This window comes from Somniosus microcephalus, chromosome 2 (assembly GCF_052327205.1).
Source record: "Somniosus microcephalus isolate GS21.2 chromosome 2, FLI_Smic_1.0, whole genome shotgun sequence".
NCBI classification, from domain to species: domain Eukaryota; kingdom Metazoa; phylum Chordata; class Chondrichthyes; order Squaliformes; family Somniosidae; genus Somniosus; species Somniosus microcephalus.
Window position 1 is genome coordinate 142,642,844 of NC_140988.1, and position 26,219 is coordinate 142,669,062.

General features: G+C 49.7%; 1 protein-coding gene across 1 annotated transcript in view; it reads left to right on the forward strand.

Moving 5' to 3' along the window:
- The window catches only part of fras1 (Fraser extracellular matrix complex subunit 1), a 747,542-nt gene that overhangs the window by 499,188 nt on the left and 222,135 nt on the right, over positions 1-26,219 (forward strand). Inside the window, exons 30-31 of the mRNA XM_085963231.1 lie at positions 4,308-4,470; positions 12,012-12,190. Of these exons, the coding sequence (XP_085819357.1) occupies positions 4,308-4,470; positions 12,012-12,190 (342 nt within the window). The remainder of the gene's footprint in view (positions 1-4,307; positions 4,471-12,011; positions 12,191-26,219) is intronic.

The following is a 26,219-nucleotide window of genomic DNA, read 5'->3' on the forward strand; positions in this document are numbered from 1 at the left end:
ATAATCTGATCTATTCATTACCTAGTGTGGGAGTGCTTGGTGTGTCCAGTGAAACAATTTTATTTTTCGACACTGCCTCCATCACTTTCGTGAGCATTACCTGTGGTGATTTAAAAGAACCCAGTGTAATTGGTATGGGATGCTGTGAGAGCCACAACATCAAACAGCTTTAATAGAATCCATCAGGATCTATTAGTCAGCATTGCATTCCCTTCAAAGGACATTGTTTTTATTAAGGGGCTAGATTTTCCAGTAAATTTGAAAATGGTTCCCCATAGACTTTTACAAATTAACTATAAGGACGAAGTGAGGGAATAATGAATGAATGCGGTGTGCTGAAACTATCTAAAATCCAATATAGCCATGCCTTGGAGCGTATTATTGCCATCAAAGCATGGGTTTTCTCATTTTGTAAGAAGAAAAGCAGACAAACGAGCTTCAAGAAAAGATGCATGGAGAGAACAATTGGAATTTGAATCAAACGTCTGAAATATTCTCAGTGCGCAGTTGTAGGAATACAAAATGCTGCCTCAGTTACTCCTGCCACCTGTGATTGAATTCAGATTGCTGGATAAGCCAGTGTTTTCCCAGCTGCTGTCTAGGTGTCATTTTCTTTTTCTCTCCTTGAATTGTTTTCTCCTCTCACTCACCCTCTCCTGAAGGTGAAGACAGAGGTGTCGATCTGCAGGTGCCGCCAGCTCCCCAGTAACTGACCCAAGTGCCATTCTTGTGATTTTAGACAGGGATGTTCGCATGTTGTTTGACCAACCTAAAACACACACTCTCACTCACACACTCACTCACTCACACTCGCACTCACTCACATACACACACACTCACACTCACTCACACACACACACACTCACTCACTCTCTCTCACACTCACACAGACTCTCACTCAATCACACACTCTCACTCACTCTCACACACACTGACACAATCACTCACTCTCACAATCACACACTCACTCACTCTCTCACACACACACTCACTCTCACACACTCACTCTCACTCACTCACTCTCACAATCACTCACTCTCTCAAACACACTCTCACTCACACAATCACGTACTCACACACATTCACAATCACACACTCACTCTCACTCACACACACTCTCACAATCACACTCACTCACTCTCACTCACACTCTCACTCACACACACACTCTCACAATTACACACACTCTCTCACACACACACATACACTCTCTCACACACATACACGCACACACTCACTCACTCTCACACAATAACACTCACACATTCTCTCACTCACTCACACACAATCACACACTCACTCTCTCACACTCACTCACTCTCACACACACTCACAATCACACACTCACTCTCTCACACTCTCTCACTCACTCACTCTCACACACACTCACACAATCACACACTCACTCTCTCTCACACAGTCACACTCACTCACACACACACACTCTCTCACACACACTCTCACACTCACACACATACACTCTCTCACACACACTCTCTCACACACACTCTCTCACACACACACTCACACACATACACTCTCTCACACACACTCTCTCACACACACACTCACACACATACACTCTCACACACACACACACACATACACTCACACACACTCACTCATACATACACACTCTCACACACGCACACTCTCATTCAGTCACACACTCTCACAATTACTCTCTCACACACACTCACACACTCTCACACTCACTCTCACAATCACACACACACTCACACACACTCTCACACTCACTCATTCTCACACACTCACTCACAGACTCTCACTCAATCACACACTCTCACTCACTCTCACACACACTCACTCAATCACACACTCTCACTCACTCTCACACACACTCGCACAATCACACACTCACAATCACACACATTCACTTACTCTCACACTCTTTCACAATCACACACTCACTCACTCTCACACTCACACACTCTCACACACACACACACTCTCACACACTCACTCACTCTCACACAATCACACTCACTCTCAAACACACACACTCTCACACACACTCACACAATCATGTACTCACTCACTCTCACACTCACAATCACACACACTCACACACACACTCTCACAATTACACACACTCACACACTCTCACTCACTCAAAAATACAGTCTCACACACACGCACACTCTCATTCACTCACACACACACACACACTCACACACTCTCACACAATTACTCACTCTCTCACACATGCACACTCGCGCACACACTCACACTCTCACACAATTACTCACTCTCTCTCACACACGCACACTCGCACACTCACACACACACACTCACACTCTCACACACTCTCACACAATTACTCACTCTCTCACACACGCACACTCACACGCACACTCACACACACACTCACACTCACACTCACGCAATCACTCACTCTCTCTCGCACGCACGCACGTACACACACAAACACTCTCAATTTAGTAATCCTGAGTGGGAACATTGCATGATTCCATAGCCAGGAACACCTTGGTGAAGGGCCAATGTCCAAGTGCAGGCTGACACCGAAGTTGGAAGAATAGGAGACAAGATAAGGTAAACAATAATTGTAACACCCTGCCTGAGATCAGTTAACTCAGCACAAACCAGAGACCTTAATCTTATTTTTCAGTAACTTTTTTCTTTTTGTTTATTTTTTTCCTTTTTTTTCTCCTGCACAAATTTCGACACCTCAGTCTTCACCTTCAGGAGAGGGTGAGTGAGAGGAGAAAACAATTCGAGGAGAGAAAAAGAAAATTACACCTTTAAAGTCAGTTTTTACTGATTTCCACTGAAATTCTAGTTCTTATTTTGAGGTGGGGGCTGTGAATCAAGAAAAATTAATTTCCTCCTAAATTTGAGAAGACTTTCTTATTTTTTCCGTACAAAAAAGTCAGGTCCAGTGATGCGCGCACATTACATCCCTAAATGTCAGGTCCCATGCTGAAGAGCCTTGATGATGACTATAGCTTTGTTGTTAACAAACTGGGTACACTGCATTCAATGGTAACAGCACATATTGCAAAATTACATTCCAGCATCAACTATTTCATACTTCAGGCAGACTTAAAAAAATGTTTGTGCCCATTGATACTATGGTAGTGATGTGCTACTGCAAACACAGACTTTAACAGTCAACATTTTGAAGGACACAGTTCACTCACAAATATTATAACTTTTAAATTTATAAATTGTACCATTAAAATAGTTTGACAGTGTTTTATGATCATGGAAACTTGCATTACTGGCATTGAGGTCCATAAACGTGGTATCTGTGAACTGTGTAAATAGTTGTCATTTAGCTTAACTGTATTGTGCTGTGCTGTGCTGTATAGTGTTAAATAACTAGCAGGCACTGTAAATCACTAACCAGCACAATATAGCACAGCAACAAATTTACCCTTATTTGGGTACTAATTTTATCCCTGATTTTCTCCCAGTTATTGATGCTAAAGATAAAACCTGAAAAAAAACCAAGTTTTTAAACTTGCAATTAAAGCTGACTTCAAAGGCCCTTAACAAGGCCCTTCAACAGAAAAATCAGAGGAAAGACAACTCCAGTGTTTGCTCATTCTCCTCCTACAGTATTTCAGAGACAAAAAATGCAGTGCCAGCCCCCAGCATCACTGGACATAGCATGGACATAATGAGATGGGCTAATTTCACTGAGGAAACCTCCCTCTGTTCATCTTTACCTGTGTGATCCCAGCTTCAGAGGAGCAAGCCTACTGCATCAGAGTGTAATTTTCCATTTCCACATGTAGCTTCCTGAAGTGAGACTACCAATTCTGCCAAATTTTACGCTGTGGAATTTCCTCTGGTTGCGGAGTCAGTTGATCAATTTAAAATTGTCACTGAGGGTGAGCAGAGAGGTTAGAAGAAATGTCTGTACACAGTGATTGTTGGAGACGGAATGCTTTGCCACAGGGAGTGGTTGAGGCAGAGACAATATTAAGTGAAAGTTGAATAAATATTCAAAGCTGAGAAAGATACAGGGCTGTGGGGAGAAAGCAGGGCAGTAAGATAGTAGTGGAATGCTTTAGCAAAGACATGATGGGCTGACTGGCCTACATTTTAAACTTCTGTCGTTCTATGATACACTCACTAGGAACTGGTTTGAGTCAATTCAAGCTCATTTCAGGTAGGAGCCTTGCAACTAACAAATAGCAAAGATTTTTATTGCACCAATCAGACCTGGGTCCTAAAAGTGCGAGGACACTTTGCTAATCCACTGTGCCACCCAATCTGCTCGATGTGTTGTAATCTAACTTTCCTCATTTTCTTTTCAGAAGAACGACAAAGGGCCACAGCTCCTGAATAACTTGCCAGGATGGGTCCCTGAGGGTGGATTACTACAGATTACCAACAGACTGTTACAGGCAGTAGACAAAGAGGCCAGTGACTCAGAGGTCATCTTCAATCTAATACGTGCAAAGGAAACCCCAAAATTTGGTAGTTAATGATTCACCTTATGAACACTTCACCAAATGTCTCTCTTTGAACTCTTAGGCCTAGCAATTCAGTTGTTTGCGCCAGCCGCTAGCGCCTTAGGAGGAGGAGAAGAGGGGCGCTAAGCGGCTAGCGCCCGGGCGCGGCGCGATCTGCGCCTCTCGCGAAATTCAGTTAAGATTTAGCGCCGGCGCAAAACCTTTGCACGCGCTCAGCTGCGCACGCAGATCCTGACGTTATTTCATGGTGCAACGCCCTTTGTGCGCTCCGAACCGGAAATTCAGTGGCGCCGGCCTATTGTGCGCCTGGCGCCCCCCGCGACTGGTAGAGGGGAACGGTTCCCAGTCGCTGCGGGGCGCGGGGGGCGCTAATTAAAGGGGACTCCTCCTGCAGTATAAAAGGCAGCCATTTTGCTCCACTCCTTCTTTGTGAGAGACAGATATTTGGAGAGAGACAAAGGTAGAGAGCTTTCTGGTTTGGCTCAACACTCACACAGGTACTTGTGGCTTCAGGCCACAGCTTTGCACTTGTATTTAACTTTCAGTGTCATAGCATTGATTGGAAACATATAATGGGGGCTGCAGTGGGTGGAAACGTTGGCTTACTGCATTGCATTCAAAGGGCTCAGAGACGCCGTGAGAGAGTGCCAGTCATGGCCAGATGGAGAAGGGCCAACAGGCGTCGGCAAAGGAGGCCTTACCCACCCAGGGTATACCACCAGCAGTTCTCATATCTGAACATGCCTGAGGAGCAGTGTGTTCGGAGGCTGCGATTCAGAAGGGAGGTGGTCACTGAGATCTGCCACCTGCTTCGCAGAGATCTGCAGCCACAGCTCAGGAGCAGGACGTCTCTGTCAGTGGCAGTGAAGGTGACAGTGGCTCTCAGCTTCTATGCCACCAGCTCCTTCCAATCCGCTACTGGGGACATTTCCAACATCTCCCAGTTCGTGGTACATTGCTGCATCCGCCAGGTGACCAATGCCCTTTTCAGAAGGAGACGTCAGTTCATCTCCTTCCCCATGACCGTGGACAAGCAGCAAGAGCGTGCAATGGGCTTTGCAGCATTAGCGGGCTTCCCCATGGTGCAGGGCGCCATTGACTGCACGCATGTGGCTTTGCGGGCACCTCTAGAGAATGCCGAGGATTACCGCAACCGGAAGGGCTACCATTCGCTCAACATGTGTGACCACAGGCAGCTCATCCTAGCTGTCAATGCCCGCTTTCCAGGCAGCAGCCACGATGCCTTCATCCTGCGCCAGACTTCTGTGGCAGACATGTTCGAGGCCCAGTCTCACCCACGAGGATGGCTTCTCGGGGACAAAGGCTATCCTTTGTGCACCTGGCTGATGACCCCGCTCCGTGCGCCCAGCACCCCTGCTGAAGAGCGATACAATGACAGCCATCAAGCAACCAGGAACATCATTGAGCAAACAATCGGCATGCTGAAGCAACGGTTCCGCTGTCTGGATCGTTCCGGGGGAGCCCTACAGTACTCGCCTGAGCGAGTCTCCCACTTCGTTGTCGTGTGCTGCATGCTGCATAACCTGGCTATCCGCAGGACTCAGCCACTGCCAGCAGACATTGGAGGACCACCAGAGGAGGAGGAGTAGGAGGAGGAGCACCAGCACGGGAGGGAGGCAGAAAGTGCAAGGGCCGCCCGTCGGCGGCTTATTGCAACTCGGTTCTAGGCCCCCTCTCAGGGAATGGCTTGTGCCAATGACAGATGATGAATGTAGCCGCTCCACAAGCCCTCAGCCGATCAAGGCAACCAAGACTTCCAAAAGCAAACATGGACAGTGCGATTTAAGAATTTTTTTTACTGTGAGACCTCTGTGCCCTTCCCACATGACAAAATAATGGAGAGGAACCCCCCCAAAAAACACAAATACACCAGTCTCGGCCTTTATCTATAAAACAATTACACCAGTCTCGGCCTTTATATATAAAACAAATACACCAGTCTCGGCCTTTATATATAAAACAATGACACCAGTCTCGGCCTTTATATATAAAACAAATAAACCAGTCTCGGCCTTTATATATAAAACAATTACACCAGTCTCGGCCTTTATATATAAAACAGCACATTTGGCCACACCTACTACTTTTTCTCCTGCGAGGGTGATCCGTCTCGCTTCTGTGACTGGCCCCTACCCGCCCTGCAGCTCCTCAGTGGGACCCCAGTGGCTGCAGCAAGGCTGGGGGAAGGCTGCTGAGGGTCAGATGGTGAGACGGCAGATGCCCTTGGGGGTCGGCCTGGACCAGCTCTGGGCCTGGAGGGCCCAGCTGCTGACTGCTCCAACTCAGCTTGGGCGGCAGCAGTCTGTCCTACAGCTGGTGGCAGCTGCACTGGAGGAGTGACAGTGTTGGCTGCATGAATGCTGCCAACCTGACAGAGCACAGGCACTCCCTGGTCGGCTGATACACTGGCACTCGCACGGGCCAGCACTGCAGCATGCGCAGCAATCTGCTGAAGCACAGACTGCTGGGCTGCTACGGCGCGGCGAGGGTCCCGGCGATGCCTGGCCGATCCAGCGAGGGTGGCAGCAGTTAGTGCCCGTGTGGTCCTGGTCTGTGTCTGCATGACAGCAGCCAGTGAATGCACGGCACGACTGAGCACTTGGCTAGAAGCTGCCTGTGATGCAGCGAAGTCCTGCTGACTCCTAGCCTGTGCTGCCGCGAAGTCCTGCAGACTCCTGGCCTGTGCTGCACTGAATTGTTGCAGACTCCTGGCCTGTGCTGCACTGAATTGTTGCAGACTCCTGGCCTGTGCTGCCCCGAATTCCTGCACACTCCTTGCCAGTGACTCTATGGAGTCAGGCATCCTTGCCACTGCAGCCATGAGCTCAGTGTGCCTGCGCTCAGCCTGGGCGCCCATTTCCGCTAGGAGCCGCACCTCCTCTGTGCTCACCGTAGCAGGACTGGAGGCCGCACTCACCCTCCGGGGAGAAGGCCGCTGAGCTTCCCCACCCCTCCCGCGTTGCTGCAGCCCGCTGGGTCCCGGAGCTTCACCCTCATCAGACCCTTCCCCCCTGCTCCCCTCCAGGGAAGACATGTCACCATCATGGCCATGGGCTGCCTCGGCTGAGGGTGTCCCTGATGGGCCGGCTTCCTCTTCCTCCTCCTCTGTGTCTGACTCGGACACAGTGCCAGCTTGAGGGGCCGCCTCCTCACCTGGCGATTCACCATCTGAAAGCAGGGAGGCACAAGAGTTGCTTTAGAGTGAGGACAGGGCGGCAGCGAGGGAGGCATGAGTGCTGCTGTGCACTGCATTGGTTCGAGAGTGGCAAAGGATGCTGGTGTGAGGCGCAAGTGGAAAGAGAGAGGTCAAAAAGGTGATGACCTTACCATTGGTGCCCAGAACAGGGTCGGCATCTCCAGTGGCGACGGGGCCAATCAGCCGGCCTGCCATGATCCACTCCACTCGCTGCTCTAGGTCGCTGAGCTGTTTCAGGTCAGGACGGCCTCCCCCGGTCTGTCGCTGCTGTCTTCTGTTATGCGCCAGCTTGCCCTGCAAGAGAAAGGACGGCCTCTAAGTACAGTGTGAAGCCCTGATCTTGCCTGCACTGCCTCCCATGGTGGAATAGCCCTGACAGTGTCAAGCCCTGATCTTGCCTGCACTGCCTCCCATGATAGAATAGCCCTGACAGTGTCAAGCCCTGATCTTGCCTGCACTGCCTCCCATGGTCGAATAGCCCTGACCGTGTCAAGCCCTGATCTTGCCTGCACTGCCTCCCATGGTGGAATAGCCCTGACAGTGTCAAGCCCTGATCTTGCCTGCACTGCCCCCCATGGTCGAATAGCCCTGACAGTGTCAAGCCCTGATCTTGCCTGCACTGCCCCCCATGGTCGAATAGCCCTGACAGTGTCAAGCCCTGATCTTGCCTGCACTGCCTCCCATGGTCGAATAGTCCTGACAGTGTATTAAGTCCTGAATGTGCAAGTGCTTTTCATGACAGTCCCATAGCTGCTGGATGAGGGCTGGGCATTAGGGCTTTCAGGTCCCTTTGACAATAAAGTGAGGTGCACATGCAGGGATGAGGAGGATACTGGAAAGGGTACTCACCCTGACAACCCGAGTGAGGTCGTTGAATTTTTTCAGGCATTGGGTTGGAGTCCTGCCAACCACGCTGTTGGACGTGACCCTGTTTGCCACCTCCCTCCAGGCTTTCCGATATTCGGCGGGCAGCGGCCTCCTGCCACCCTCAGGGAGGAGGACATGGCGCCTGCGCTCCACTGCGCCAACCAGCACCCTCAGGCCACCCTCACCGAAGCGCTGTGCTCTCTCCCTGGCCTTCTCCATTCTCCTGGGCGTGGAGCAGTTCCAGCAGCAGTGTTCAGGTCTTGCTTTAGGGCTGCAGTGTGCAGGGCGTGGCAGCCAAACAATTCCAACCTCCCCCCTTAAGAGCTGACCGGCGCCTGACTGTCTGTCCTCAATGAGCAACTTGCTGCACCTGCGCTGTGCTCGTCCTCGGTGTTAGCGCCCCGGATCGCCGGCTTAGCGCCTAATGATAGTCGTGCATCGCCTGCTTTAGCGCAGCAGCAACCTGTTGGGGCGTTCCAACTGAATATCGGCGAAGGTGGCGCTAAGTTGCGCCGGGCACAAAATTTAGCGAACGCCCGGCTGTAGCGCCCCAAACGTGGCTATAATGAATTTCTAGGCCTTACACTCTTATATTGGGTATTGTAGTCTGATTCTTGCATTCAGTCAAAAACTGTAACCAATTTGACTGGGCTCCCTCTGGTCTACCAATCACAGACTGGCATTGGTTGGTGTCATGGAGAAGTCTGTAGACTGATCATTTCACTCTCGTAGGTTGTCTGGAACGGCTTGCTTGAGATAATTTAATCCGAGATCCCTGTCTTTTTTCTATAACCTTTCATTTCTTTTTCAAATATTTATCCACTTCCCTTTTAAAAGTTATAATGGATTCTGATTCCACCACTATTTCTGATTGGACATTCTATGCCCTAACAACCCTCTGCATAATAATTTAAACAAACTCCTGACCTTTCCTTTGTTCTTTTGGTGATGAACTTAGATTTAGATTTAGATTTAGATTTATGCCCCGAGTTACTGACTCACTGACCAGTAGAAATAATTTTTCTCTATTTACCTTATAATTTTGAGAACCTCTATCAGAGCTCTTACGCTTTTTTATTCTAATGAAAAGAGCTCTAGTTTTTTCACTCTTTCCTCATAAGTAAAGCCTTACAGCCTTATATAATTGTATTGAAACTCTTCTGCACCCTCTCCTTTTCTACTCTATGCATCTCATATTTAACAAGACCCCACGCCTGATTCATCATCATGTTTGCTAATTTTTCTGCTCAGTTAATTTGGGCAAGATTCCTTCTTCCCTCACTGAACATTGCCTTTTTCCAGTCCTGGATTCTTATCTTTGACTCTTATTATCCTTTACTGTTGTTCACATCCATTTATCTGTCTGTCTGTCTATCTATCTCAGTAATAGAATGTGTGTCTATGATGTAATGTAGAGTTCTTCAGAGCTCGTTCTGTACGAACCGCACAGTTATATAGTTAACAGATGCCAATCAGAGGAACAGCCATGAAAACAAAATGATAGGGTTTATGTCACACCACCCTCCTTGTTCCCGCTTGACTCTGTGGCCAATTCTTAGTATGCCTGAGGCCTTCCCACTTCTGATCTAAGGCCCAGATGCCACTTCCACACTCTGGTGCACAATAGTTCAACTCGAGCCATAGGCTGTACCTTCCACCCCAACCTGTTGTCCCCATACCTCCCCAAAGAACGTAAAGTTTTTTTAAATGAAGGTTTTTTTTATTAAAGTAAAGTTTTTATATTTATGTAACTGCAACATTTTACGTGCACAATTTCCTTATTTGTACATTCGCACTATGTGACGGACCAAAAATTGTTTCTTTATTTATGTGTTTGAGCTGGGTAAAAACCGCATCATATATTTTTTTTCTCCGCACCCATGTTTGTAGACTCCTCCACACATGTCAGAGGAGACCTCTCTTTGCCGTCTATGTTTCTCAATACTCACACAGTTGTCCCAGCTGCTGCAGAATGACCTGTGGACAGTATCTAGAACACTGATGGCTCTTCCCATAGATGTGAAGCTTTCATGCTGTCAGATCCTTCCACGCCACCCCAGGGACATATCACTGAGCATTTCTTTTGCTGTTCCGCATCCACCACCTCCACCTGCAAGAAAAATGCACCATGCAGCTTTGGCACAATGGACAACTGTGCACAAGAGCAGCCATTGTGTGCAGTGTTTGAAATGGTACCTCCCAGAGCATGTGGGAATTCCAATCTTGGATTTGTGCCATGGGTCCCACAGGAAATGTGAGCAAAAGTGAGGAGAACTGTTACCTTTGTCTTCCTCCTGAGACCAAGGGGCTTCTTTTTTATTTTTAGTCAGGTGCAAGGGTTACTGCATTGATTTAGTGATCAGCCTCCCTCCATGTAGCTGATTCCTGTGCTTTTACTGGAGGGTAGTCTTCAGTCCTGAATATGGGCAACCTCCTGCTGCCAGACCTCCAACTCTTCAGTATTTTTGCCAACACTTCACTGTGCATTGTGCATTGTGTTTGATTTCCCCACTTTCCTGTTCCCACCATCATTTCTTTTTTAATGGCTTGCTGTAGTCCTTTAAGAACTTCTGCCAAGCTTGATTTGTCCCAATCTCCAGTCAAATGTGCTACAAGGGCAGGGACCAGAGTTTTCCACTTTGACAAAATACTACTGCATCTTTGGCAGGAGAGGAGTTCCACCTACCCCTGACCCTGGCTGATTTTCCATGGTCAGGGTCATATAAATAATTTGGGCTGGCTCCCAGTGGGATTGCTGCCTCCTTGGGGGAGTCCATCTGGCAGATGAGCATGGAATGTTGCCGGTCTTGGAGGATAGTCACAGTGTAGTGTGGCCAGCAACCTCTGTGGTTGGCCCAAAAAAAGGTTGCAATTATTTTTAAATTTTGAAAAATCCCCCTTTGATCGATTGCATTGCCTGCTGCGGCTCTTTAAATGTAACTCCTCCACTGCCACCATAACACGGGCATTCCCAGCGCCCAGTGGAAAATTACAGAGGAAAGTTGGCGGAATGGCACTCGGAGCAATTTCCAGTCCTTACCGACTGGAGTTACACCAGGGAGCCCGTGTAACTACAACACAGAATCATGTGCAAGCTCTCTGGCAGTGGTTTCATTGCCCGTGGCCCATTTAAATTAGTGAGAGAGACTCCATTGCAAGATTTGGCTAGGCTGGTCTTGGTGCAGTAGATGCAGGCAGGCCTGTCCTTTGAGCCCACTCAACCTCATTTTACCCATGTCATGGGGTGGAGGAGCAGAACAAAATTGAAACTTTTTTAAAGATGAGAAAATTATGTCAAGCACCGTTTAGTTTTTATGTTTCATTCAATTTCAGTTTTGTAGGGACTTGCAGCTTAGAATTTGTTGCCTGATTTCACTCTTTATTTCCAGGAGCACCAGTTATATACAGCATGTTTCAGATTTACTTGCTGTGCATTTATTGTTAACTTTAATTCTCAACAGGTGATGTGATCCTTTTGGTGCCAATGCCAGCTGATGGCCCAGCAGATGGGTGGCAAAGGCTGCCTGATGGGAAAATAGCTACTGTGACAAACTCGTTTACTCAGCAGGACCTTAACGATGGTATTGTGTGGTACCGACACTCCGGGGTAACCTCTGCAGAGGACTCCTTCAAGTTTCAGGTACCAAAATTGTGGGATTGGTATTAAGAGTCTTTAGTTGCTTTAACTTGCTGTACTGCAATGCTCATGTCACCGGCTTCTCACATGTTGGTCTCACACAGCCAGCACCAACGCTAATGTAAACTTGCCAGATTTGCTAAGGCTGGCAGCTAGGAAGACCCAATTAAAAAAAACCCAGCAAGCTTACTGTCGAGATGCCGCCAGCTGCATGAATCCTGTGCTTTAGGAGACAGCACCTTGACATGCTACTGAACCCAATGTAAAGAAACACCAGGAAAACTCCTGGAAAACTATTCAGAACTCAAATTTAAAAATACCCAGAAAAGGCTGGAAATCCAGGCTGATCAGCATCTGACGTTAATGTTTAGGGTGAAACGCTCGTCAGAATTGGCATGGTTCGGTTGCAAAAGCCCTTTTTTTTAATTGGACTGACGAAGACAAGTGCGAGGGGTGTTCAACATCTACTTCTAAAACTTCTTCATTAATTTTCGGTCTGCCTGATTAAAATTTTAAAAAGCCACCAGTATTAATTGCATTCGGGTGGTGTATCTCAGTTGGGTGTTAATTGTATTCGGTGGTGTATCTCAGTTGGGTGTTAATTGTATTCGGTGGTGTATCTCAGTTGGGTGTTAATTGTATTCGGGGGTGTATCTCAGTTGGGTGTTAATTGTATTCGGGGGTGTATCTCAGTTGGGTGTTAATTGTATTCGGGGGTGTATCTCAGTTGGGTGTTAATTGTATTCGGGTGGTGTATCTCAGTTGGGTGTTAATTGTATTCGGGGGGTGTATCTCAGTTGGGTGTTAATTGTATTCGGGGGTGTATCTCAGTTGGGTGTTAATTGTATTCGGGAGGTGTATCTCAGTTGGGTGTTAATTGTATTCGGGGGGTGTATCTCAGTTGGGTGTTAATTGTATTCGGGGGTGTATCTCAGTTGGGTGTTAATTGTATTCGGGGGGTGTATCTCAGTTGGGTGTTAATTGTATTCGGGGGGTGTATCTCAGTTGGGTGTTAATTGTATTCGGGGGTGTATCTCAGTTGGGTGTTAATTGTATTCGGGGGGTGTATCTCAGTTGGGTGTTAATTGTATTCGGGGGTGTATCTCAGTTGGGTGTTAATTGTATTCGGGGGTGTATCTCAGTTGGGTGTTAATTGTATTCAGGTGGTGTATCTCAGTTGGGTGTTAATTGTATTCGTGGGTGTATCTCAGTTGGGTGTTAATTGTATTCGGGGGTGTATCTCAGTTGGGTGTTAATTGTATTCGGGGGTGTATCTCAGCTGGGTGTTAATTGTATTCGGGAGGTGTATCTCAGTTGGGTGTTAATTGTATTCGGGGGGTGTATCTCAGTTGGGTGTTAATTGTATTCGGGGGGTGTATCTCAGTTGGGTGTTAATTGTATTCGGGGGTGTATCTCAGTTGGGTGTTAATTGTATTCGGGGGGTGTATCTCAGTTGGGTGTTAATTGTATTCGGGGGGTGTATCTCAGTTGGGTGTTAATTGTATTCGGGGGTGTATCTCAGTTGGGTGTTAATTGTATTCGGGTGGTGTATCTCAGTTGGGTGTTAATTGTATTCGGGGGTGTATCTCAGTTGGGTGTTAATTGTATTCGGGGGGTGTATCTCAGTTGGGTGTTAATTGTATTCGGGGGTGTATCTCAGTTGGGTGTTAATTGTATTCGGGGGTGTATCTCAGTTGGGTGTTAATTGTATTCGGGGGTGTATCTCAGTTGGGTGTTAATTGTATTCGGGGGGTGTATCTCAGTTGGGTGTTAATTGTATTCAGGGGTGTATCTCAGTTGGGTGTTAATTGTATTCGGGGGTGTATCTCAGTTGGGTGTTAATTGTATTCGGGGGGTGTATCTCAGTTGGGTGTTAATTGTATTCGGGGGTGTATCTCAGTTGGGTGTTAATTGTATTCGGGGGTGTATCTCAGTTGGGTGTTAATTGTATTCAGGTGGTGTATCTCAGTTGGGTGTTAATTGTATTCGTGGGTGTATCTCAGTTGGGTGTTAATTGTATTCGGGGGTGTATCTCAGTTGGGTGTTAATTGTATTCAGGTGGTGTATCTCAATTGGGTGTTAATTGTATTCGGCGGTGTATCTCAGTTGGGTGTTAATTGTATTCGGGGGTGTATCTCAGTTGGGTGTTAATTGTATTCGGGGGTGTATCTCAGCTGGGTGTTAATTGTATTCGGGAGGTGTATCTCAGTTGGGTGTTAATTGTATTCGGGGGGTGTATCTCAGTTGGGTGTTAATTGTATTCGGGTGGTGTATCTCAGTTGGGTGTTAATTGTATTCGGGGGGTGTATCTCAGTTGGGTGTTAATTGTATTCGGGGGTGTATCTCAGTTGGGTGTTAATTGTATTCGGGTGGTGTATCTCAGTTGGGTGTTAATTGTATTCGGGGGTGTATCTCAGTTGGGTGTTAATTGTATTCGGGGGGTGTATCTCAGTTGGGTGTTAATTGTATTCGGGGGTGTATCTCAGTTGGGTGTTAATTGTATTCGGGGGTGTATCTCAGTTGGGTGTTAATTGTATTCGGGGGTGTATCTCAGTTGGGTGTTAATTGTATTCGGGGGTGTATCAGTTGGGTGTTAATTGTATTCGGGGGGTGTATCTCAGTTGGGTGTTAATTGTATTCGGGGGTGTATCTCAGTTGGGTGTTAATTGTATTCGGGGGTGTATCTCAGTTGGGTGTTAATTGTATTCGGGGGTGTATCTCAGTTGGGTGTTAATTGTATTCGGGGGGTGTATCTCAGTTGGGTGTTAATTGTATTCGGGGGGTGTATCTCAGTTGGGTGTTAATTGTATTCGGGGGTGTATCTCAGTTGGGTGTTAATTGTATTCGGGGGTGTATCTCAGTTGGGTGTTAATTGTATTCGGGGGTGTATCTCAGTTGGGTGTTAATTGTGTTCGGGTGGTGGATATTAATTGGGGACCCTCTTGTGTTCATATTAATATGGGAACAGGCTCAGGAAGTGGGGAAGCTTATCTTGGGGGTGCGCGGTATGTAATGTGTGTCTCTGTAAGTAAAGGCTTCTAAAGACTAGGCTTTAGTATTCCTACTGGCTCTACTGGAAAGTAGGGAGAAGGGGAGCAATTTGTTTGCTTGTGTGTGTCCCTGCAACACGCCCAGCCATTGAGCCCCGCTCTCTCACTCTTCAGAGGCAAGCTCTTCCTTTGTTATTATTATTGTTTCCTTTACCTTTTTTGAGCAGAGGGGAGAAGGCACCTCTGCCATCCTGACATCACAGGGGGAGGTGTTTTTTTTTCCTTTTCTAAAACCCCTCTGTTTGAAAGAAAGGCCATATTAGTCCCAGGCCTAAAACATGGGGTGAGTGTAGACCCTTATTAACAGAAATGGCAACTCCATCTTCGCCAGTGACGGGGCAAGCAAGGACATACGCGGGCATGGCAGCTACAGTCACTCCCGCTGCCCTGCCACCTTTCACCCTTATCACCAAAAAACATAGGGTAACAAGCTATACTCACCCCAACATCACCATTGGGGCGTGCGTCAAAGCCATGCCTGGGATTGTCGGCCCTTCAGTCATCGTTGCCACCTGAAAAATGTACGGGAAGGCTGTGTTCTTCCTGAGGTCTGAGCAGGCGGTGTTCCTAGCCCTTAATAAGGGGCTCATAGTGGGTGGGACCTTACTGCCAGTGGATCCTTTGAATAATTTTATCACATGTCCCGCCCTTTATCCCCAGTGAGCTCCTCCTCCCCCACCTATGTCAACTGGGGGAGGTGAGGTCGGGGATAGTGCCGATCCCGCTCAGCTTCAGGGAGGCCAGCTTCCGTCATGTCTTCTCCTTCCGGCGCCAGTTTTACATTCAGCTGGCAAGGATGGGGGAGAGCATAAACATCGCGGATCGAGTCCCCTAGAGAGTGTGTATGGTCCCATACCTGTGCTCATTCTGGATCCTGATCCTGTGCCTGCGAGTGATCCTGTGCCTGAGCCCACGATCGTGCCTGCTTCTGCGGAAAACTTGCATCCCACAATTGGGATTGAGGGACAGAAACAGAAGGTGGATGTGGAGGTGGAGGTGCCTGCCGACATGGAGGTCTCCCTCCCTCTGCACCCCTCTGGGAAGAAACGACGAAGGCACCGCTCCTTGGAAGCGGAGGAGGACCCATGCCCCTCCGTGGAAGAGGAGACGGCGTCCGTCGTGGGTCCTGCGGGCACCCCCACCACCACCTCGCACAGTCGGCGGGAGTCGCCCATCACCCGGGAGGGTGAGACAGATCCGTTTGTCCGGCCTGTGCCTCCCAAGGGTGGGAAGGAGGCCCAGCCCAAGGGTGGACAGGGGGCGCGGATCTTCCCAAAATAACACCGTCACTCGTCGCCGAGTCGGGCATTGGAGGCTGGGGTGGGTGAGGCCGATGAGGCTAAGCTCGCCCAGCCACACCCTGACATCTCCCGGGAGTTGCTCGACCCCATGCCCGCTGGGTCGGTGGGTGGCAGCGAGGAAGTGGAGCCCACCACCACCGACCCCCCCGCCACCCCCCCGCCACCCCCCCCCCCCCTCCATCGCATCTCTCAATTTTTTGTGCCGGGTGTGTTGGAGAAACATGAGATGGTCTTTTTTCCCGGTTTTGCCATACAGCCCTGAGGTGGAGGCGGGGGCCCAAGCCACCCAGAAGAGCACAGCGAGGACTCCTCTGCCATTGATCCTGGGGGTGAGAGAGGCTGCTGCGGCTGAGCCGTTCACTGCACCCTGCAGTAAAGTCCAGCTGGCCCTCGACAGATGGTCGGAGGTGGTGCTGCTCATCAGTCCATCCGCTCTGCTGCTAAGACCTCGAGCGTGGGCAGGGGTGGAGCCATCGTGAGCTGCACCAGCTCAATATGTTCCTCACTAGGCTGCTGAGGGAGTGGAGGGTAATGAGAGACTCCGCTCCCTCCTCACAGTAGGTTAAGTAGAGGTTGCATAATGCTCTTGTCAAGATAACCATAGCCAACCTCAACATCAACGGCAGCAGAGAGGCGCGCCACAGATTTAGGAAGGGAAGTATGTGGTGTGCTCCTGCAGGAAACCCACACCGTTCCGGGAGACGAGGCTACATGCTCCTGGAATGGCAAGGGGAGGTCTGCATGAGCCACCTCACGACCACTTCTCGCGAGGTGGTTATCTTGCTGGCCCCATGTTTTTGGCTGGAGATCCTGGGGGTCAAGGAGCCTGTGCCAGGCTGCTTGCTCCATCTCACTGTTCACTTGGGGAATGTGCCGCTCCACCTAGTGAATGTGTACCCTCCCCAGACAAATGCATTTCTTTCAAGAAGTGTCCGCTCTTTTAGTTTCCATTGAGGCCAGCGAGTGCACTATTCTCAGGGCGGAATTTCAGCTGCACCCTTGAGGCGAGGGACCACTCTGGTGCCCCGCGCAGCATGGTGGCGATGGGGACGCTCAGGGACCTGGTCGGGTCCTTTGACTTAGTGGACGTCTGGCGAAATCTCCATCCCAACTCCAATGCTTTCATACACATGAAATCTGGAGTAGGAAGGTCCAGAAACGACTGCCTTTACATTTCCCGGACGTACATCTCCCGCATTCTGGCAGCTTCCATGTGGCCCATGGCTTGCTCAGACCACCACCTGCTGTTGATGGAGCTCGCTCCGCTCCACGCACAGGTGGGGTCCGCGTATTGGCATTTTAACAACCTGCTGCTGGAGGATGAGCAGTTCCTGGATTCGTTCTGTCGATTCTGGAATGACTGGAGAAAGAAGCAGGGAGGCTTCCCCACCTTGAGACTATGGTGGGACGTGGGCAAGACTCACGTCCATCTCTTGTGTCAGGACTTTGCGAGGGGGTCGACCAAGAGACGGAAGTCCCGGATCGGGCAGTTGGAGAAGGAGGTGCTCGACCTGGAGTCCAGTCTCGGTCAAGTCGTCGGTGACCCAGCCCTGCGGAAGGTGGATGAAGAGAAGAAGGACGCGCTGAAGGACCTGCAGCTCGTTGGGACCTGAGGTACATCCATGAGGTCACGGATCCAGATCCTTCAGGACCGGGACCGCGGCTCCCCCTTCTGCTACGCGCTGGAAAAAAGACAGGGACTCCGTAAGCAGCTCTTGCGGCTGCTGGCCGACGACGGATCCCTGGTCTCGGATCCGGAGGGCTCTGTTCTCTCCGGATCCGTCCAGCGAGGATGCTCGCAGAGGTTTGTGGACAGACCTGCCAAAGGTCAGCCCAGAGGGTGCCAAACAGCTTGATTCCCCGCTCGGCCAGCTCTTGTGGGACGAGTCCCCGGGGCTGGACAGGCTGACCATGGTGTTCCACAGGGTGTTCTGGGATGTCCTGAGGGGCGACTACGCGTGGGTCCTGGGGGAAAACGTGGACCACTTCCACACCTCAAGCCTACTGTCAACAAGGGCAGATGTCGATGACGAAGTCCAACACCGCCTTCAGTGTGCCAGTGCAGCCTTCGGTCGCCTGAGGAAGAGTGTGTTTGAAGACCAGGCCCTCATACCCAGCACCAAGCTCATGGTCTATAGAGCAGCAGTGATACCCGCCCTCCTTTATGCTTCAGAGACATGGACCATGTATAGCAGGCACCTCAAAGCACTGGAGAGGTACCACCAACGCTGCCTCCGCAAGATCCTGCAAATCCATTGGCAGGATAGGCGTACCAACGTCAGTGTTGTCGCTCTGGCAACATCCCCAGCATCGAAGCTTTGACCACGCTCGATCAGCTCCGATGGACGAGTCACATCGTCCGCATGCCCGACACGAGACTCCCAAAACAAGCGCTCTACTGGGAGCTCCGACACGGCAAGAGAGCCCCAGGTGGGCAGAGGAAATGCTTCAAGGACACCCTCAAAAACCTCCTTGAAAAAGTGCAACATCCCCACCGACACCTGGGAATCTCTGGCCCTAGACCGCACAAAGTGGAGGAGAAGCATCCAGGAAAGCGCCGAACACCTCGAGCAGAAGCCAAGTGCAGGCAGCGGAAGGAGCGCACATCAACCCAAGCACCCCACCCACCCACCCCTTCAACCACCATCTGCCCCACCTGTGACAGAGACTGGAGGTCCCGCATTGGACTCATCAGTCACCTGAGAACACATTTTTAGTGTGGAAGCAAGTCACCCTCGGTTCCGAGGGACTGCCTGCCTAAGAAGCACGGGCTGACCATGGAGTTCCACAGGGCATTCTGGGACATCCTGGGGGGCAACTACGCATGGGTCCTGGGAGAAAGTCTGGTGCCTGGGAAGATGCCCTTCTGTTGGCACAGGGCAGTCATCGTCCTGCTGCCCGAGAGGGGCGATCTCCGCCTACTTAAGAACTGGCGCCTGGTCTCCCTCCGCGACACGTCCACAAGATCTTTGCCAGGGCAATGTCTGCTCGCCTTGGCACCGTGCTGGCCCACATGATCCACCACGACCAGTCCTCCATGGTCCATCCGGGCTGGACCATCCATGACAAGATCCAACTGGTTTGGGACCTGGTCCACCATTCCCAGATGGCTGGTCTGTCGGTCGCCTTCCTTTCCTTGGATCAGGAGAAGGCGTTCAACAGGGTGGATCATGAGTACCTCTTTGGGACTCTGCGCGCATTCGGTCTCGGGACACATTTTGCTGCCTGGATCCGACTTCTGTACTCTGCTGCGGAGTGTCTGATTAAAGTTAACACATCTTTGATGGCCTCCTTCGCTTCGGGAGAGGGGTGCATCAGGGATGCACCATGTCCGGCCAGTTATATGCCATCTGCGTGGAGCCTTTCCTGTGCCTCTTGCGGAAGAGGTTGATGGGACTGGCTCTGCAAGGGCTGGGCGTGGAGGTCGTCCTCTCGACTTACGCTGATGACGTACTCCTCATGATCAGGGACAGGGTTGCTCCGAGTTCTGTCCTGCAGGGGTCGAACGCTGGTTGTAAATCAACTTGTGGCCGCTATGCTGTGGTACTGGTTGGTCACTTTGATCCCTCTCCCTGAGTTTGTCGCCAAAATACAGAAGAAGCTTGTTGACTGCTTCTGGGACAAAAGGAAGCATTTGGTCTCTGCCACGGTTCTAAGTCTCCTGCTTAGGGAGATCAATCAGGCGCTGGTGTGCATGCGCACCTAGGCTGCGACTTTCCGTCTTCAGACCCTGTGGAGATACCTGCACATTGACATCCTCCCAGATAGTATGCACTGGTGATGTATTTCTTCCGCCAGCTGCACAGCCTCAATTATGACATGCAGCTCCTGTTTATAACGCTGGGGTGCAGCCATGCCTGTCTTTTACCAGGAACTGATCAGGATTTGGGAACATGGTCGCCTCCAGCCAGAGTTCTCCCCCGTCAGGAGTGGCAGTTATCCTCTGGGAGCCATAGAGTCATAGGGCTCGATTTTCATTGAGCCGTGGAGTCGGACTTGGAGGCGTGCGGGGGGTTAAAATCGCAAAAACTGGTGGGCGGGAGCCCCCCCGCCTGGTTCCCAACTCCAAGCAATTTTAACTCGGGCGTGTCTGATGGTCCAGACTCCGTCCTGCATCCAACAGGTGGGACTGGTCTTTAAGGCCCTTAATAACCACTAAATGACCTCTATAATCCTATTTTAACAGGCCCTTGCAAATTTAACCCTTTTCCCACGTAAAACCCGCCTGGTGGGAAACACGAATGTGAAACCTGGCGGGAGCACTATTGGATTGCTGACTATCAACTGCAGGTCAACCATTAAAGAGGAGATTTGATCAGCCATCATTTGCAGGTGGCAGGACTTAGTGGTCTCAGGCCTGGGGCAACTTTTAGAAGTCTTAACCACACCTGTGGAAGGTTGGAGCCTGACACCGATCTCCAGTGTGACCTCCTGGGAAACTCCTCTCGCCACCTTCACTCAGCGCTTCCTCAACGGAGGCATATACCAGAAGCATGGGAGCCATTTATTTCCTTCCCATCTTGGCATTAGAGGAGCTCGAGCACCAGCCGCGGCAGCAGCAGAACCAGGAACAACAGCAGCACCAGCAACAGCAGCAGCAGCAGGAGCGCCAGACTGCTGCTCACCCACCTGAAGCTGCACAGGCCAAAAGGGGCCAGTGCCTGGAAGTGGCTGGAGAGCACCTTGCTGCACACCAAGGGGGCCATGGGGACCCATATCTGCAATGGCAGTCCTACTCAGAAGGACTTCCATGAAGGTCTGGTTTCTCTGTTCAAAAGATGCCCATCGCTCCTCAAGAGATGTCATTCTATTCTGAACAATGACCATGTTTTCCATACCCTGGCGACTAAGCTCCTCCATGGGCGTAGCCATCCTCTCCTCTATCGTAGCCATCCTTTCCCTGGAGGTTGCCATATTTTCCGTGGTGATGCGTTCATGCGCCAATGACTCCACAAAGGCTCTGCTCATGTTCACTATGGACTCCTCCATTCGTTCCACACTCGCAGCGACCCTGGAGACAAAACCTGCCAGAGACTCCTGCATCTGTGCCTGGAGTTCCATCACCTCTGATCTTATGGATGGACCCAGAGGCAGAGCGTCGACATGCTGCTGAGCCGAGCTGGCAGAGTCCTGCGCCCTCTGATTAGGACTCTCCACTGCTGTGCCTGTCTCCACAATCTGCTGATGCTCACTTGTGAGCTGTGATACACCAGGTGACAACACTACTCTATGTCCCGAAAGTCCCACCGAGGTGTGAGTGTCTGCGCTGGTGCTGGGTGCGCTGAATTCTGCTGACGCTGTGCCCTCAGAGGTTGCAGCTTCCTCTGAGGAGTCTGGCTGCTCAGCCTCTTCTTCCTGGCTAGGGGGGACGGATGCTTGTGATGGTCCTGTGGGGGAGTAAAGGAAAGAGTCAGAGATGTGCTGCAAAGGCTACATGCGCATAGCTTTTTGCAGATGCTCATAAGTCCATCTGTTACAGCTTCACAATCATTATCAGCGACTCATGCAATGTCAAAGAGAGAGATGGGAAACTTTTCTGTCACCAGCTTGCTGTGTTACACCCGTCTGTCCGTCCCCCATGTGGGAATCATCCTCTATTCCCATAATTTCCAGGACGGCCTCCTCCCAGGGGGTCAGGTGGGCTATTGAGGCTGTCCCTCCTCCTGTCCTGGCTCGTTCTCTTTTGTTGTGAGCTCTCTTTTCCTGCAATGAGGGAGACAAGTGGAGGTTGAGTGAGAATGAAGGAGTGAGTGTAGAGATTGCATAGCATAGATACTTAGAAGGAGACAAAGATGGAGTGAGATTGGAAGACCAAGGGCCCTCCCTGTGTGTTGTCAGTTGTGTTCAAAGCATCAGAGTGATAGGGAGTGTGAGGGCTGCATGGTCGAATAGTTATGTGAATGTGAGCATAGCGAGAGAGGGCATGGGTAAGGGTGCATGGATGTCAGTGTCATGTGGGTTGTGGAGGAAGAGATTGCTGAAGCTGTGTGCTGGTGAGGAAAGGCAATGGGGATCAGATTGAGGGTGATGGGAAATCTATACTCACTTTTCCAGTGCGCTGAAGGTCATGAAATCTTTTCCTGCACTGTATCCAGGTTCTGCGGGTGACTCCCAAGGAGTTGACCTCCTCAGCCACCTGCATCCACACTGCCTTGGCCTGAGTGGGAGGCCTCTTCCTCCCTGATGAAGGGAAGAGCACCTCCCTGTTGGCCCTAGCCCCATCCACTAATGCCTGCAGTGCCACCTCGTCAAAGCGAGGAGCTGATCTTGCCCTCCCGCTTGTCATATTTGTTGCAGCTCCCTCACACTGCACAGTCAAGAAGCTTGGCAGTCTGCAGAAGAAGCAAGGCTCGCTGTGGACCTTAAATCTAGCAGCAATGATGATGTCATCGGAGGGGACTTTCAGCCATGAAAAACCCATTTACAAAGGCTTCCCACACGTTGGAAATCAATTGGCTAATTCAGTTAAAATTGCGTCATTCTCCCACATCCATTTAGATTCGTGTGGGAAACACGAAATTCGGATAACACGACACCATCCCGCACCTGAGTTAAAATCCCCCCCATAGAGTTTTACAGCACAGAAAGAGGCCCTTCAGCCCATCGTGTCCGCACCGGCCATCAAGCCCTGTCTATTCTAATCCCATTTTCCAGCACTTAGTCCGTAGCCTTGTATGCTATGGCATTTCAAGTGCTCATCTAAATGCTTCTTGAATGTTGTGAGGGTTCCTGCCTCTACCACCCTTTCAGGCAGTGAGTTCCAGATTCCAACCACCCTCTGGGTGAAAAAGTTTTTCCTCAAATCCCCTCTAAACCTCCTGCCCCTTACCCTGAAACTATGCCACCTGGTTATTGACCCCTCTACTAAGGGGAAAAAGTTCCTTTCTATCTACCCTATCTATGCCCCTCATAATTTTGTACACCTCAATCAGGTCTCCCCTCAGCCTTCTCTGCTCTAAGGAAAACAACCCCAGCCTGTCCAGCCTCTCTTCATAGCTGAAACGCTCCAGCCCAGGTAACATCCTGGTGAACCTCCTCTGCACCCTCTCTAATGCAATCACATCCTTCCTATAGTGTGGCGACTAGAACTGCACACAGTATTCCAGCTGTAGCCTAACGAGCGTTTTGTACAGCTCCATCATAACCTCTCTGCTCTTATATTCTGTGCCTCGGCTAATGAAGGCAAGTATCCCATATGCCTTCTTAACCACCTTATCTACCTGTCCTGCTGCCTTCAGGGATCTATGTACATGCACACCAAGGTCCCTCTGATCCTCTGTCCTTCCTAGGGTTCTACCATTCATAGTGTATACCCTTGCCTTGTTAGTCCTCCCAAAATGCATCAACTCACACTTTTCAGGGTTAAATTCCATTTGTCACTGTTCTGCCCATCTGACCAACCCGTCTATATCATCCTGTAGCCTGAGGCTTCCCTCCTTACTATTTACCACTCCACCAATTTTCGTGTCATCTGCGAACTTACTGATCATACCTCCTACATTCATATCTAAATCATTAATGTACACTACAAACAGCAAGGGACCCAGCACCGATCCCTGCGGTACCCCACTGGACACAGGCTTCCAGTCACAAAAACAACCTTCGACCATCACGCCCTGCCTCCTGCCACTAAGCCAATTTTGGATCCAATGTGCCACGGCACCCTGGATCCCATGGGTACTTACCTTCTTGACCAGTCTCCCATGCGGTACTTTGTCAAAAGCCTTACTGAAGTCCATGTATACCACATCCACAGCATTTCCTTCATCCACACACCTAGTCACCCCCTCGAAAAATTCAATCAAATTGGTCAGACACGATCTCCCCCTGACAAAGCCATGCTGACTATCCTTGATTAATCCTTGCCTCTCCAAGTGGAGACTAATTCTGTCCCTCAGAATTTTTTCTAATAATTTCCCTACCACTGATGTTAGGCTCACTGGCCTGTAATTCCCTGGTTTATCCCTACTACCCTTCTTGAATAATGGTACTACGTTAGCTGTCCTCCAGTCCTCTGGCACCTCCCCTGTGGCCAGAGAAATTATGAAAATTTGTGTCAGAGCCCCTGCAATCTCCTCCCTTGCCTCACACAGCAGCCTGGGATACATCTCGTCTGGGCCTGGGATTTATCCACTTTTAAGCCCGCTAAAACTACTAGTACCTCCTCCCTCTCAATGCTAATTTGTTCAAGTATATCACAATCCCCCTGCCTGATTTCTATGCCTACATCGTCCTTCTCCATAGTGAACACAGATGCAAAATATTCATTTAAAACCTCACCTACATCTTTACGGCTGTACACACAGATTGCCATTTTGGTCCCTAATGGGCCCTACTCTTTCCCTGGTTATCCTCTTGCCCTTAGTATACTTATAAAACACCTTGGGATTTTCCTTTATTTTGCCCGCCAGTGTATTTTCATGGCCCCTCCTCGCTCTCCTAATTTCTTTTTTAAGTACCCCCCTGCACTTTCTATACTCCTAGGGCTTCCACTGTTTTTAGTCCTTTGTATCTGCCAAAAGCCTCCCTTTTTTTCCTCATCCATTCTTGTATATCCCTTGACATCCAGGGTTCCCTGGGCTTGTTGGTCCCACCCTTGACCTTTACGGGATCATGTTGGTGTTGTACTCTCTCTGATTCCTTTCTGAATGACTCCCACTGCTCTGATGTTGATTTTCCTACAAGTAGCTGATCCCAGTCCACTTTGTCAAGATTCTGCCTTATCATATTAAAATCTACCTTCCCCCAATTTAGAACCTTTATTTCCGGTCCATCTTTGTCCTTTTCCATGACTACCTTAAATCTCACCGAATTATGGTCACTGTCACCAAAATGCTCTCCTACTAACACTTCTACCACTTGCCCGGCCACATTCCCTATAATTAGGATCAGTACATGCCCCCTCTCTTGTAGGACTTTCTACATGCTGGCTCAAAAAGCTCTCCTGGATGCACTTTATGAATTCCGCACCCTCTAAGCCTTTCACACTCTGACTATCCCAGTTAATATTGGGGAAGTTGAAATCCCCGACTATTATTACCCTATTATTTCTACACTTCTCTGAGATTTGCCTACATATCTGTTCTTCTATCTCCTCCTGACTGTTTGGGGGCCTATAGTACACTCCCAGCAAAGTGCTTGCCCCATTTTTGTTTTTAAGTTCTACCCATATGGCCTCATTAGAAGAACCTGCTAAGATATCATCCCTCCTTACTGCAGTAATTGACTCCTTGATTAATATTGCGACACCCCCTCCTCTTTTACACCCCCTCTGTGTCGCCTGAAGTTTCTATACCCCGGAATATTGAGCTGCCAGTCCTGCCCCTCCCTCAACCATGTCTCTGTAATAGCAACAATATCATACTCCCATGTGTTCTTCAACACCTTCAATTCATCTGCCTTACTCGTAAGACTCCTTGCATTAAAATAAATGCCATCCAGCCTTGCCATACTCCCTTGTGCCGTTACATATTTGCTCTGCCTTCCAGACTGACTTGATTTTTCCTCTATTTTTGGCTGTGCATCACCCCCTACTATAGCTCCACTCCCTATCCCATCCCCCTGCCAAGTTAGTTTACACCGCCCTCCCCAACAGCACTAGCAAACCTCTCCGCAAGGATGTTGGTCCCGTTCCGGATCAGGTGAAACCCGTCCGACTTGTACAGGTCCCACCTTCCCCAG